The 12,823-nt window shown below is 40.0% G+C and overlaps 1 protein-coding gene and 1 non-coding gene across 2 annotated transcripts; one reads left to right on the top strand and one right to left on the bottom strand.

The window, feature by feature from the left end:
* The first annotated feature begins 830 nt into the window (after nt 1–830).
* Nucleotides 831–6,437, top strand: mtfr1l (mitochondrial fission regulator 1-like). Its single transcript, XM_031758331.2, has 8 exons — nt 831–936; nt 1,750–1,832; nt 1,925–2,032; nt 2,122–2,231; nt 2,619–2,830; nt 3,961–4,336; nt 4,431–4,590; nt 4,727–6,437. Exons 2-7 carry the CDS (start codon nt 1,818–1,820, stop codon nt 4,546–4,548), a joined length of 939 nt encoding a protein of 312 aa, XP_031614191.1. The 5' UTR covers nt 831–936; nt 1,750–1,817; the 3' UTR covers nt 4,549–4,590; nt 4,727–6,437.
* Nucleotides 6,438–12,090: 5,653 nt separating this feature from the next.
* On the bottom strand, nt 12,091–12,172 carry trnas-gcu. Its single transcript has one exon. It is a non-coding gene; the product is annotated as a tRNA-Ser (tRNA).
* Between the last annotated feature and the right edge of the window lie 651 nt (nt 12,173–12,823).

Genomic DNA, 12,823 nt, shown 5'->3' on the forward strand with positions numbered 1-12,823 from the left:
AATATCAAATGTAGCCTCATTTTTTTGTTCTTAGCTCTCAGGAGTGGCCAGCTGTGGTCTTCTACTGCTTCAGCACATTTGCTTCAAGGTTTGGTGCTTTTGGAGATGTTATATATATATATATATATATATATATATATATATATATATATATATATATATATATATATATATATATATATATATATATATATATATATATATATATATATATATATATATATATATATATATATATATATATATATATATGTATATGTATATGGTTATGTAGGAACCCCACCCCACCGTCCAGATCAGCAGTCCAAAGTTTTGGCACAAACATCCATCCTATGTTCATGTCACTTAAAACATCTTTTTTTCTTCCCCATTCTGATGTTTGGCTTGAACATCAGCAGGTTATTTTAATCATGTCTAAATTCTTAATTGCACTGGGTTTTAAACATAAATGAATGGGGGATGTTGAAATACACTACCTTATACTGAGAAGTACTTTTTGGCCACTTATATCATTGCATTGTGCAATCCATAATCAACAACAAATAATCAGACTTTTGTAGTAAATAGCATTAAACACCTGCAAGACTTTAACCCCTCAAATTATAATTGTACTATTCTTAAAAGTAGGTCATGTGGTGTTGAGGGTTGGGCTCAAGACAACAATATCCTGAACATAGTTTGACAACAATAACAGCTCGTGGTTTTTGCTAAAAGATATTCGTGGGTTTATTTGTAAGCACTGCTCACTTCCACCTGTAGGAGGTGCTCTCGAGCCAATCCTGCAAGGAAAGGAAGATCGTGAAGCTGCAGCCAATCAGATCGCAGAACAGAGAGGCACAGGTTTCCGGCCTGCTGAACGACAACAATCTGAAAGACGAAGAGGAGAAGCTGCAGCTTCCACTTCATCGTCGGGATTGTAGTCATTTATAATCAGCGGTAAGTCACAGTTTTCAAGCTTGTGCTGAATTCTGTTAAGTTGTACGAAACATGCTGAGATATGTTGGTGAATTTTACATTTGAGGGGTCAAGCAGGGGGCCGTTTTTGGTGCTGCTAAAGCTAGGTGACGGTGCCTGTGTTTGGGACCATTTGTTAGGTTAGCTACCCGGCTAATGACAAACTCAGCAAAGCTGTTCACTAATCACAGGACTAAATGTTATCTTTCCACCGCTTTGCACCTGCTTTCATCCAGGCTAACGTCAGACAAAGTAGCATGCATCGTTTTCATTAATAAAATTACCGGTTTTAGCTACCTAGCTATTTTAGCATTCACGATTATTACTCCGTTATTGGTTTAATTTGTTGTTTACCAGATAGACGATGGAGTGTGATTAGCTGTACCAGCTCTGACTAGCTCCCGAGGCGTGACAGTTTATAACACCTGTTTACGACTCGCTTTTTAAAAAGAAATTTCTCAAAAAAGCCACAATCAAATGACTGCTGATAACTTAACCGTGTATTTGAGCCTTTTATGGAGATTTCTGATGTGTTTGGAAAGTATGGTAAGTTTGGTAAGTAACACGAATCGCCCAGCATTACTACTAAGTAACAAGTCATCGATATTCACAACTGCTTTATATCATATTTTACTAAAACAAGCAAAATCAAATTTATAGGAGAGTACTAGTTCTTGTGAAGTAACCACGTGTTCAGATTTTTCCTGTTGCTCTTAAATAATAAGTAATTTTCAGTCCCGAGAACTGGCAGTCTCTCTCACATGACATCTGTTTACTGAAATTCTTTGTCTTCAGACACTCCCAGCACCAAACTTTGGTGTGGAACTTCCTGACGAGACGAATGAGACTGATTCACAATTAACATGGAAGCAGAAACAGTGAGTTTTAAAGAGTCTTTTACACACACGGATTGTTCAGGAAAACAAATCCAGCAAGAAAAAAAAAACGTATGTATTTTTATTGTTTGCAGGAAGTTATACCCATCTGGCAAAATAAGCCTCACGGATCCACGCGCAGTGTTGTGAGAAGAATAGGTTCCACTCTTCCACTTAAACCTCCTCAAAGGGCATGTTTCCAGGTATACGAAAAATACCGTATTCTCCTAATTATTCTGTCCTTTTTATATAAAAAACCACTGCTGTATACATTAATGTCTTTGTGCATTAGGAGCTACCAGGTCTGCCCTCTCTTCGTCCAATGGACGGGCCTATGGTTCCTACCTTGGCAGACATAGCCTGGATTGTTGCAGATGAAGAGGAGACATATGCCAGAGTGAGGTGAGTCTAGACTGAAGCCCCAAATAGAAAGGCAAACATGAAGGTTATGGAGTAGTGCCGGGTTAATTCTTCTCAACAGCATTAAACCAGACACTTATTTTCCAACTTAGGAAACTGATATATTGTCCTATTTTCCTGTACTAGACAGGTGTTGCTTCATCTCTGTGGTTTTTTTTCTCCTTTTATTCATGAAATTTGAAAAAGGTTGGATTAATTACAGTGCCAATGTTTCACAATAGACACCTCTATCTGATGAGCTGTTGACAAAGATCTTTTCTCAGCAGCTGCTAAAAGGAAAGAGATATTTTTACCCTGGGGAGATAAACAGACTCAACACCTCAAATCTGTTTTTTTTGTGACAGTAAACACTTGCTCTTCTGTTTTCAGAAGTGACACACGTCCTCTGAAACACGAATGGCGACCCACACCGCTCCTGGTGCTTCACAGGAATTCATCTGTGCCCAATTTTCGCCGTGAGGGCAAAAGGATGGAGGGGCTGAAGAAGCCCGGCGTGACTGCACTGAACCGTACTACGGCACTGCAGGATGAGCTCAGCAGACTTCGAGCACAGATCGCTAAAATTGTGGCAAGTGATTCAGGTAACACAACCAGAGATTTGCTACCACACTGGTAAGGTGTTGTCAGCTGTTGCTATATCAACCATAGCGCTGTGGTGGGTGGAAACTGGCAGTCTGGTTAAATGAGGTCCGCAGAGGATTGCAGCTTTAAGATTGCTTTATTGAGCCTGCGACAGAGATACTCTTCCCATGACTGTGTTTCCTTTGTTGCCAAGTCAGCAGCCCTGATTTTGCATGGCTCTTTGGTACTAAGATATCTTGGCATCAGTTTGTAGGTCAGTGAGTAAAGATAATCTCTGAGAGTTATCCATTTAACAGGAACTCTGTTCATTTGTATTGTCTTCCTTTGTTGTATTATAATTCAAATAAATGGATTCTGACCTTGATTCTGATTTATGATTAAAAAAAAATGGAAGTCTTCATCTATCAGGCAAACAATTCCACTAGAGCAGGGATGGGCAACTCCAGGCCTCGAGGTCCGGTGTCCTGCAGGTTTTAGATATCACCCTGGGTCAACACTGAATCGCATCATTAATTCGTTACCAGGCCTCTGGAAAACTTCAGGACATATTGAGGAGGTCACTTAGCCATTTAAATCAGCTGTGTTGGTTCAAGCACACATCTAAAACCTGCAGGGCACCGGCCCTCAAGGGCTGGAGTTGCCCACCCCTGCACTAGAGTATGATCACACCTCCGCCTTAATGTCATTAATGGGGAAATGGGCTATAGAAACCAAAACTAAGAAGCTGTAGACATGTTTACCTTTGTTATTAAATAGGCCACTTGAACAAGTGATCTGTGGATCCAGCTTGAAGTGGCTCTTTGGAACGGATGTTTAAGTACTTAGGCACTGATTTAAAATTTCCAACTGCCTGATGAAGTGATTTTAGGCACAGCTGTGATGTGTGAGCACTGGAGGGAGCTCGCACATAAGGGATTTCGTGAACTATGAATAATTAGGACAATAAGGCATAGAAGCGGTGCTTAAAACGCTTTATGCTTGTTTATGTTTATACTTTGACTTTATATTTGATTCAAAGGAAATAATCAGACATGGCTCAGTTTGAAATGTGCAGTTGTTTATGTGGGACATTGCTGAGAGGAACAAACTAAACAACTGCTGAACAGACCATTTCTCTGCTTTCTTTCAGGCTCTAACCCCCTCACCCCTGATCTGCTCTCGCCCGATGACACAAGCATGAGCTTTTCCATGGCGCCTTTCGAGACGGCGTCCTACCAGCCGGCCCCCACGGCGGCTGCTTCCTTTGTCATCAGCGACGTCACAGAGGAGGAAGAACCGGAGGAAGAGGAAGATGAGAAAGATGCCGTCTCTGTGGTTTCAGAGCTGGTCCCTGACCCTCTGCCCCCGGTTTCTATGACAGCATCAGCTACCTTTGATTTGGACAGGCCTAGCATGGACTTCCGGGAGGCAGAGGAGGATACAGTGTCGCTATCAAAGTCCACCAGTTTTGCTGATGTTATGGACATCCTGAAGGACATGAACCGCATGAAGATGAGCAAAGACAGGTAGGAAATGTTGATGTGCAGAAAGCCTCGGAGTTCTCTTATTTTGTTTGCGGTTTGTAGTCATGAATTTAATGGTTTTGGTGTTGTGATGCAGGTACAACAGAGGCTGCACTTCCCTCAGGGAGGAGGACTCGGCCTCGCTGATTTCAGAAGCTCTGAGGAAAAAGTTTGTCCTGAAGGATGAAGATGCTGCCTCTGTGAAAAGAAAGTAGTGCGATCATGTTAATAAGAAATACCCAATCCTGCTGCTCCATGTAAGTCAGGGGAGAGACTCGGTTTTTGTAGTTCCTGTTTTAAAAAAAAAAAAAAAGAAATTGAACCTTTAACCACAAGTGTTAGGTAACTGTTTTTTCTTAGTTGCTTTTTTTCTCTTTTCCTCATGATTTTTAGGCCTTTGCCTGTGGAATATGTACCCGTGGATCCACAACCTCGCTCCTCAGACCCAAGGCAATAGCTGTCTGCCAGAGATAGAACAAAAACACTTTGTCCCAGACACTTAAAACCAGTGCGGGTGCATTGTGAAGGGGAACAGCCAACTCTTGGTAACAGTCAGTTTAAGCACTGCGTCACACAACACTTTCAGTGTGTTTCTCTCTAAAATTTCTTAGTTTTATTTTCGAACGGACTCAACAGACTTGATGCCAATGATGACCAATCACCCGGTCATATAAATCTGATTTGCTTTTGTTTTTATAATAGGTCACCGGGGGAGGCTGACATTAAACCATTATCATTTAGTTTTTGGACCTAAATTGTGGAATGCCCCTCGCTTTGAAGAGGGTACTGCCCGTCTTTCTTAGTTTTGTTTTCAGTTCTTTCACTAAAGAGATGCAAATAAACCTGTTTTAGCTATGTCAAGAAGTCCTCTCGCATACTTGAAAATGTGTATGTACAGATGAAACAGCTGTAGTGCATATGCAGGGAAGTACTGCAGGTGTATCATAAAAATCATTTAGGATGTTTGCTGTTGATGTGTGCATTTCAGTACTGAGTCTGTAGAAATGCACAGCATCATGTACTGTTGTATTGCTCGATCCACTACACTTCTGCCCTTTAGTTTCAGAGTAACATCCAGATCCATAGTCACTGATTTTACAACTGAAAGGGGAGAGATTACATTGATAATAAAGAGGACAAAGGAGGGAAATATGCCCCCATCCTGAGTTTGTTTCCAGTAAAGCCAACAACAGATGCAAGCTTGTACAACTAAGACTCTTAAAAAATTTGCCTGTGTGCAGCATGACTAATTGGTAGGGAAAACCATCTGTATAATGTTTATAATGTAATATTAAACAGGTGGTTTTACTTTAGGCAGAGACTAAGCTTATGTGTAAGAGAGCTTTTACATCGTGCAGAGTTTTTACAGAAAGTCTATTTAGATCTGTCTATGCCTTACCTGTTCAGATGCCTAATTTTATCCCCTTGTTTATTCAAAGTGCCATGGGTTTGTTTCATCCATCCTGCCCTCCATTTGTCCTGAATGTGCCCTTTGTTCTCAGCTTTTATATTAAGACTCCCAAGCATACAGTTAGCCTGTTAACCAGCTGTGTGTATGTGTGTGATATTCACAAGTGTTAGGTTTTTTATTTAAAAAAGAAGAAGAAGAAAGTTGTCGCAAGAAAAATACTTCCACACGTGTCCCTCCTCCTCTGTTGTTGCTGTCATGTCTTGGCTGACACGAGTGGGAATTTTCTTTGGCATGGTTTTGCTGTGTGAAAAGATACTGCTAGGATATGTGTGTTTGAACTGAACAAGAATGTGCCCATCCCTGTCCTCATACGTGTGGAGTTCAAGTTTGCTTTGACTTGCTGGAACTGGCTCCAAGCTGAGTCTCAGTAGATCATGTCACATGCTTGATGTGAACACTGAGGAAAATGCCACATGCAAGTTTAAATAGATTTACTAAGTCTCTGGACTTGAAATGATGACCCATACACCGCATTCACTACCTGCTGCGTCACCAGTCGTCAGACAGATTTGCTTTGAAATTCTAGTTTGAGCATTTGTCACCGTTGTACCTCCATGTAGTCTTGCCTGTCATCACCATTTTTTTTTTGTCATGTAAGGACTTGTAAATAAAGAATGTGCTGATGTTTTGAAACTGTCATTTTTTTTTAAAATTACCATGCAGTGACGGATGTTACCACAAGAGGGCAGTGCAGGTAAACCAAGGAGTTGATACTCTATTCAAAGGCATGATGTTCTTTGTTCAGAAACAGTTTGGCAGGTCTAACTTCAATTAAAAAGGAGGCAGCCTATTATTAGTTTTAGCACTGGTGCAAAGTAACTTACAAAGTAAAATACATTTACTCATGTACTGTGCCGAAGTGTAATTTGAAGTTTCTTGTTCTTTGGTTTAGAAGGTAATTTATACTTCAAAGGAAAATCATGGACTTAAAAAACTGTATGCAAAACACACATGTAGATGAAACTAAGCACACATTAACTAGATAAAGTAAATGACCTAAATCCACATTTCAACAATAAATTCATATCAGGTAGACAGTGGAATTCTCATAGACTGTATAGATTTATGAATGGTATCCACTTATTTTGCATTGTATGTTATAAATTATTCCACTGCAAGTCACAACTAAGTTTTGTGGGTTCAGCTGTTATTGTTGCCCAATACAGAATATTTTATTGATATATTATTAGTGATGCTTTCACATGCAAGTAGTATCGTGGTGTCAAAATAGAGCTAATTTTATCTTGTGCAAAAATGGGCCGTTTGGCCCTAACAATGAGAACTACTTTATAAAGAGATCAAATGTCAAAATGCCCACATTCAACCAAAACAGTGCTAACAGTTGTCAAATAAATACTGGAGTTACAAAGGTTCTCTGAAATGTAGTTGGATGGAAAAAATAGCATAACATCAAAATCCTCAGATTTAAGTGTCTTTAAAATTATTTCTGTAAATGATGTGAATAGCTGTATTTAGTTGCTTTCCTTTACTGATGCAGTCTAACAGTAACAGCCCTCATGTAGATAATGTTAGATAAAGTTTAAGTGCGTGCAATATCACATCATACCTACTAAATCTGACTAAATCTCTTCACTTGATTACTCCAGTGGAGTGTCTGTACTCATGTGATTTTCCACAATTATTGTTAACCCACATTCTTTCCCATTTCCTGTTCTTTCTCGGGATGATCCGGCCCCTCAGTGAGTCCCAGTCTATTTTCTGTGAGAGTCCTTGGCCTACTTTGTCCCTCTTCACCTCCACGATGGACTTCCTACCTATTTTAGATACAGGGAGATGTCTGTGGAGAGCTCAATTAATAGGTCTCAGTGTCAAAATGAGGCTCTTCTAAACCTATAAATAAAGGCCTTTAGTTCAAAGTGACATTGACACATTTTCATCACTACGACACTCGTTAGAAGAATTTCAAAGCGGGCTAATGCACTTTTGAATGAGCAGCTGCAAAAAGTTCCTTAGAAAAGTCAAAAGTGATTAAACGTGACAGAACAAACCCAAACTTGGAGTTTCACGCCAGAGACGTGAGTCTTTACTTAGAGGTTATTGTTCTTATAAATCCTGTCATACATGAATTCTATATTTCTGACATCAGACAGCACAATCAGCACCCTATCGGACTATAGACCACACCTCAAGTGTCCTATATTAGCAGACCAATCATTAGAATATGATTCCCAGTTGCTTGATTGTTATTATGTAAAGCAGACTAAGATACAGTTAATGGATATTTTATTTGGCACACCTGTTCAACTTGCTCAGGACGCATATATCCAATCAGCCAATCACATGGCATCAACTCAATGAATTAATATACATAGACATGGTCACGATGACCTGCTGAAGGTCAAACTGAGCATCAATAGAGAATCAATCAATTTCAGAAACTGCCGATCTACTGAGACTTTCCCACATAATCATCTGCAGGGTTTAATAGTGTAAAAAAGAGAAAAGCAGTTCTGCTGTGACATTCGGATGGTCGGTTAAGAAACTGACCTGAACGACATGAAAGCATGGCTCCATCCTGCCTTGTACCAACCGTTTTGGCTGTTTGTGATGTAATGGTGTGGAGGATATTTTCTTGGCACACTCTGGGCACCGAAGTACTATAAACTTATATGATCCTACTCCTTCCTGTGTAATGAATGATTAGACGTAAAGGAGGACATCCACATATATGTGCATTCACACCTATGCAAACAACCTGTACCTACTAAAAGTGACTCAATATTCACACAAAATGACTTATTTCCAGTTGCAGAAGTGAGCGCTGCAGCATATACTATGTAAAATATTGTTACTGGCAATTTTTTTGGTGATTTATTGCTTAATTGCTTTAACTAATACTTAAATGAATTAAATCCCCCCGTGTTAGTACACAGTACATTTACAGATGTAAGCACCACATTCTCTGGCACCTGCCTCTCAAAGCAGCCTCTAAAAATAGGTCACTATAAAGCCCCCGTCTCACATCAACAACACTTTGGCTTGCGCTGTGCACGAATGATTTGCTGCGAGCAAATTGCACAATGCAAGCGGCGCTTCCGGGAAGTACTTCCATGTGACTTTGACCACTATGACCTTAGCACAAACATATATAAACAAACTGACTTTAGAGATTAAAAGCACTTTTTATACCTACGAAATGTTTTTATTGCTACTTTAAAGTTAGTTGTTTTAACAGACTGACTCATCCTTCAGCCTCAAGTGGTCATTTGAGGAACTGCAGCTTTTGGGACTAGTGTGGCTTTGGAGTTTGGCCTATCGCCCCAAACTGGGAAGCAGCTCCAGCCGAGTTTCCGCTTTGCAAGAAGAATCGAAGCAGCAAGCATGCGAACAGTTAGAGCATCTGTCATTCTGACTGGTCAGCATGTCTTGTCCATGTCCCTAACCACTAAAGCTTTTTGTCACTGTCTCTTTACATGACTGGAAGCTCTACAGAAGTCTGTCTTCGGAAGAAGAAACATCCCTCACGTGTCCCAGATGTTTTTTCATGCTGCCCAGAGGCATCTGTTACTTTCAAGAACAATATGATCTGTGGGACTGCTTTTAGGTTGCTTTGTGGCTGTAGAATTGGATGGGAGTTTTACTTTGAGCAGAAGCGTTGTCAGGGCTTCTCGTTTTGATTAATCTGTCTGACAAATGTGCAAACAGCTATTGCAGAGAGGAGGGTGTGCCTGAGTTACAGCTGAACTGAAGCAAAACGGAGTGATGGGAAAGCAGCCTGCAGCCATCAGTCTCACAGCTCAGGTGTAACAGAGAACATGTCACAGGCGAAATAATTTATAATAGCACATTCATTGCATCTTTCCCAGGGAATGGCTTCATTCGTGGCTCACACCTCAAAATACACCATTAGCATTTGAGATCAAAATACACGCACTGAGGCTCCAGAGAAATGTGACATTAATATATCCATGCAAAGACTCTGACACTGAATATTAAAAAATGATACAGTAATTAATATAATAACATATAAATGACACATTTTCTATATCTATCCAAAAGAGACTTTCAGTTATTTAAATTGTTACATATATTTTGAATATGTTAGTTGAAATTTGCGCTTTGAGACAACATTGAGATTTGTATATTCTCTCTTTGCTCGAGTTGGTTCTCTCCAGGTACTCTGGCTTCATCCTACAGTCCAAAGACATGCTTGTTAGTTTAACTGATGACTCTAAATTTGCCATAGCCAAAGTGAGCATTGACGACCTATCCAGGGTTGAGTTTCAGCCCTAGAACAGCTGGGATAAAGCATTCTTTGTCAAAATATTGCAAAACTACTTGGTTTTCAGTTAGAAACCATGAAGCTGCTTTCACTTCTGCATAGAAATGTCACTTTTGTAGCTCAGCTGTGGAAATACCACAGGAAATACCAAAGGCAAAGTGCACTGGGCTTCATGATGATCAAAACAGCTCCCAAACTCTATGCTCCTCATTATCCACCCAAGAGAAAGAGCAACCTGTGGAAACATGAGTGTTCCAGCGTTTCATCCAAATAGCATCATCATGCTTTGCTTTTCACTGAATAGGTCAAGTGTTTGCTTTTTTTGTATGTGTGTGTGTGATTTATATTGACCACGGCAGCATTATGTAAAGTGCTAACGGCAAAGCAATCCCAGTATGGCTTCACACCACTCTGATGTGCGCAAGACTTTTCAATTGTGTCTACCATACAAAGAAAAAAACCACAGAATGTGTAAAAACGTAACAGCTTTTTTGTGTTTGCGTGTTCACTTCAAGTGTCATCTTCCACGTAGTATCGTAGCAACAACCGACTGAATGAAGCAGCAACTGAGTGGATGACAAGGGTCTGGGGTAACACAAGCACAGCATCTGCTACTTCTACCCGCCCACCCTCCCCAAGAGTCACCCACGCATCCGCCCGCGTCATCAAGACACAGAACCAACACTTATGACTCACAACAGCAAAAGCTCCACAAGAGCTGTTGCAGCTCAATTGAATTCACTCTGTTGCTTCTATTTTGGGGCCTTTGTAGTGCTTCTATCTTATTAGTGGGTTAGCCCTCTAAACATGATTGCTTTGTGATGCAAAGTAAATTGCGTCTGTAAGTGGTGCTGTTGATAGCACTCGAGTGCGGTGTTACCCTGCCTCTCACTTTAACAGCACGGCGAACCTGTTGCAGCTCTTTCCAGAACATCAGAGTAGAATACCTGTAAATTTACTCACTTCATCTGCCTTGTATTTGATGCTACATTTGCTGAATTTCTTTTCTAACTTCAATACGCAACAATTACTTGCTTTCTTAAAGAGCCAGGACTTAATAATTTCTGTCACTTTTTTTATGTCAAAAACAACATAGACCTTTAAATATGGATCTAAAAAGTGCAAGTGAATTGATAAATGACAAGAAAAGATGACATGAAAGGTGAGCGATGTAATGAAGATGAATTGCAGACAGGTCTAATGGGTTCTGTACGGGCAAAGCAGAGCACCTGATACCTGTCATTTGTTCAAATGCGTCATTTGACATCACAAATTGGAGAAAGTAATCTTCATGGCCTTAATTCAGCCTGCAAAATGATCACGCATGACATTTGTTTCATTAGATGGCTTTGTAGGTAAATATCTAGAAGCATTTTAACGATCGGCTCATCTCGAAATGTAGACTCCCAAATTTGGTAAATCTGGTAAACAAATAGGGCTATGATTGTTTTCACAAATGATAAGGAGATGGATGCATGAACTAACCCAGAAGCTCAGAGTTATGTTTTGATAAGAAATTGATAAGAGCCAGTTTGTGAGTCCCAGATGGTACCCAGTATTGTGGCCTACATGGCAGCCATTAATAAGTGATGCAATTTCTGTAGCTAATATGATATGCAGAAATATGTGTAGACTCAAAGGAATGACTAGATGTAAATAACAGTTTTCTTAAAGTGGGCTGTTACTGACATGAATGAAAATAAACTGATGAGCTTACTTTGTACAATTTATTCAGATGCATTTACTTGTCCCGTTTAGACCACTTTACATAAACATTACTAACAAACTGCGGGTATTAACGGACAACTTTTTTTTTTTTTGTATATTTTATTAATCCCCTGTAGAGAAATTACACTCTGCATTTAACCCATTCACCCAGTGAAGCAGTGGGCAGCCACCAATCTAGCGCCCAGGGAGCAGTGTGCAGGGACGGTACCTTGCTCAGACGTACCTCTGGGTAGCCGTTCGGTGGATTTGAACCCCCGACCTTTCATCCCGATCATTGGGCGAACCTAGTGAGGTATCTCCTCCCTAAAATGAGACCGACGAGGATGGGATTCGAACCCACGCGTGCAGAGCACAATGGATTAGCAGTCCATCGCCTTAACCACTCGGCCACCTCGTCATGCGCTGTTCAAGCACTCAGGGTATTTCAGAGATGCTTATTATTATGAAGGTGTTTTGAAAGCTCAAGGTCTTGTTGTTTGTGAACTACCACTAGAGTTAATGCATCCTCATTCATCAAGCATCTCCTGTTATAAAACGATGCCTTAATGGCTTCGAAAAAAGGTAAAACAATTAAAAAAATAAACTGTTAGCTACAAAGCCTGAATATATGGAAATAGAGTACATATATATAAAATATACAAGCAGTGACAGCACTTAAGCACCTCCTCACGCTTGCGTTATCTTCAGCAATCATATATATATATACTGTATATGAATTAAAGGCAGAAGCGAAGAAAAGAGAGAAAGCTAACCAGTTTCCTCGTGAATGCAACCAGTACAACATGGCTAGCCATGTCATAGAGGGATTAACAGCGCAGTTGGAATCCTCTCACTTTAAATAAAACATCATATTTTATGTCAAGTGTGCACTTCTAACTACATGGCTGATAAAGTATGTAACCAGTGATCAAATATGAATTTTATGGTCCAGTCCTGTTTATCTGTACTTGTTCAACTGTTCCACTTTGTCACTGTTATGAAGTCATAAAATATCACCAGTATTTGAGTCAAAGGCAATTTATTAACCAGTAAATATGGTCAAACGTCT

Source organism: Oreochromis aureus, linkage group 19 (genome assembly GCF_013358895.1).
Source record: "Oreochromis aureus strain Israel breed Guangdong linkage group 19, ZZ_aureus, whole genome shotgun sequence".
In the NCBI taxonomy this organism is placed as follows: domain Eukaryota; kingdom Metazoa; phylum Chordata; class Actinopteri; order Cichliformes; family Cichlidae; genus Oreochromis; species Oreochromis aureus.

Coding starts and splice junctions, on each gene's coding strand:
- mtfr1l (XM_031758331.2), top strand. Junction 2,033..2,121: donor CTCAAAGGGCATGTTTCCAG/GTATACGAAAAA, acceptor TTTGTGCATTAG/GAGCTACCAGGTCTGCCCTC. Junction 4,337..4,430: donor ATGAAGATGAGCAAAGACAG/GTAGGAAATGTT, acceptor GTTGTGATGCAG/GTACAACAGAGGCTGCACTT.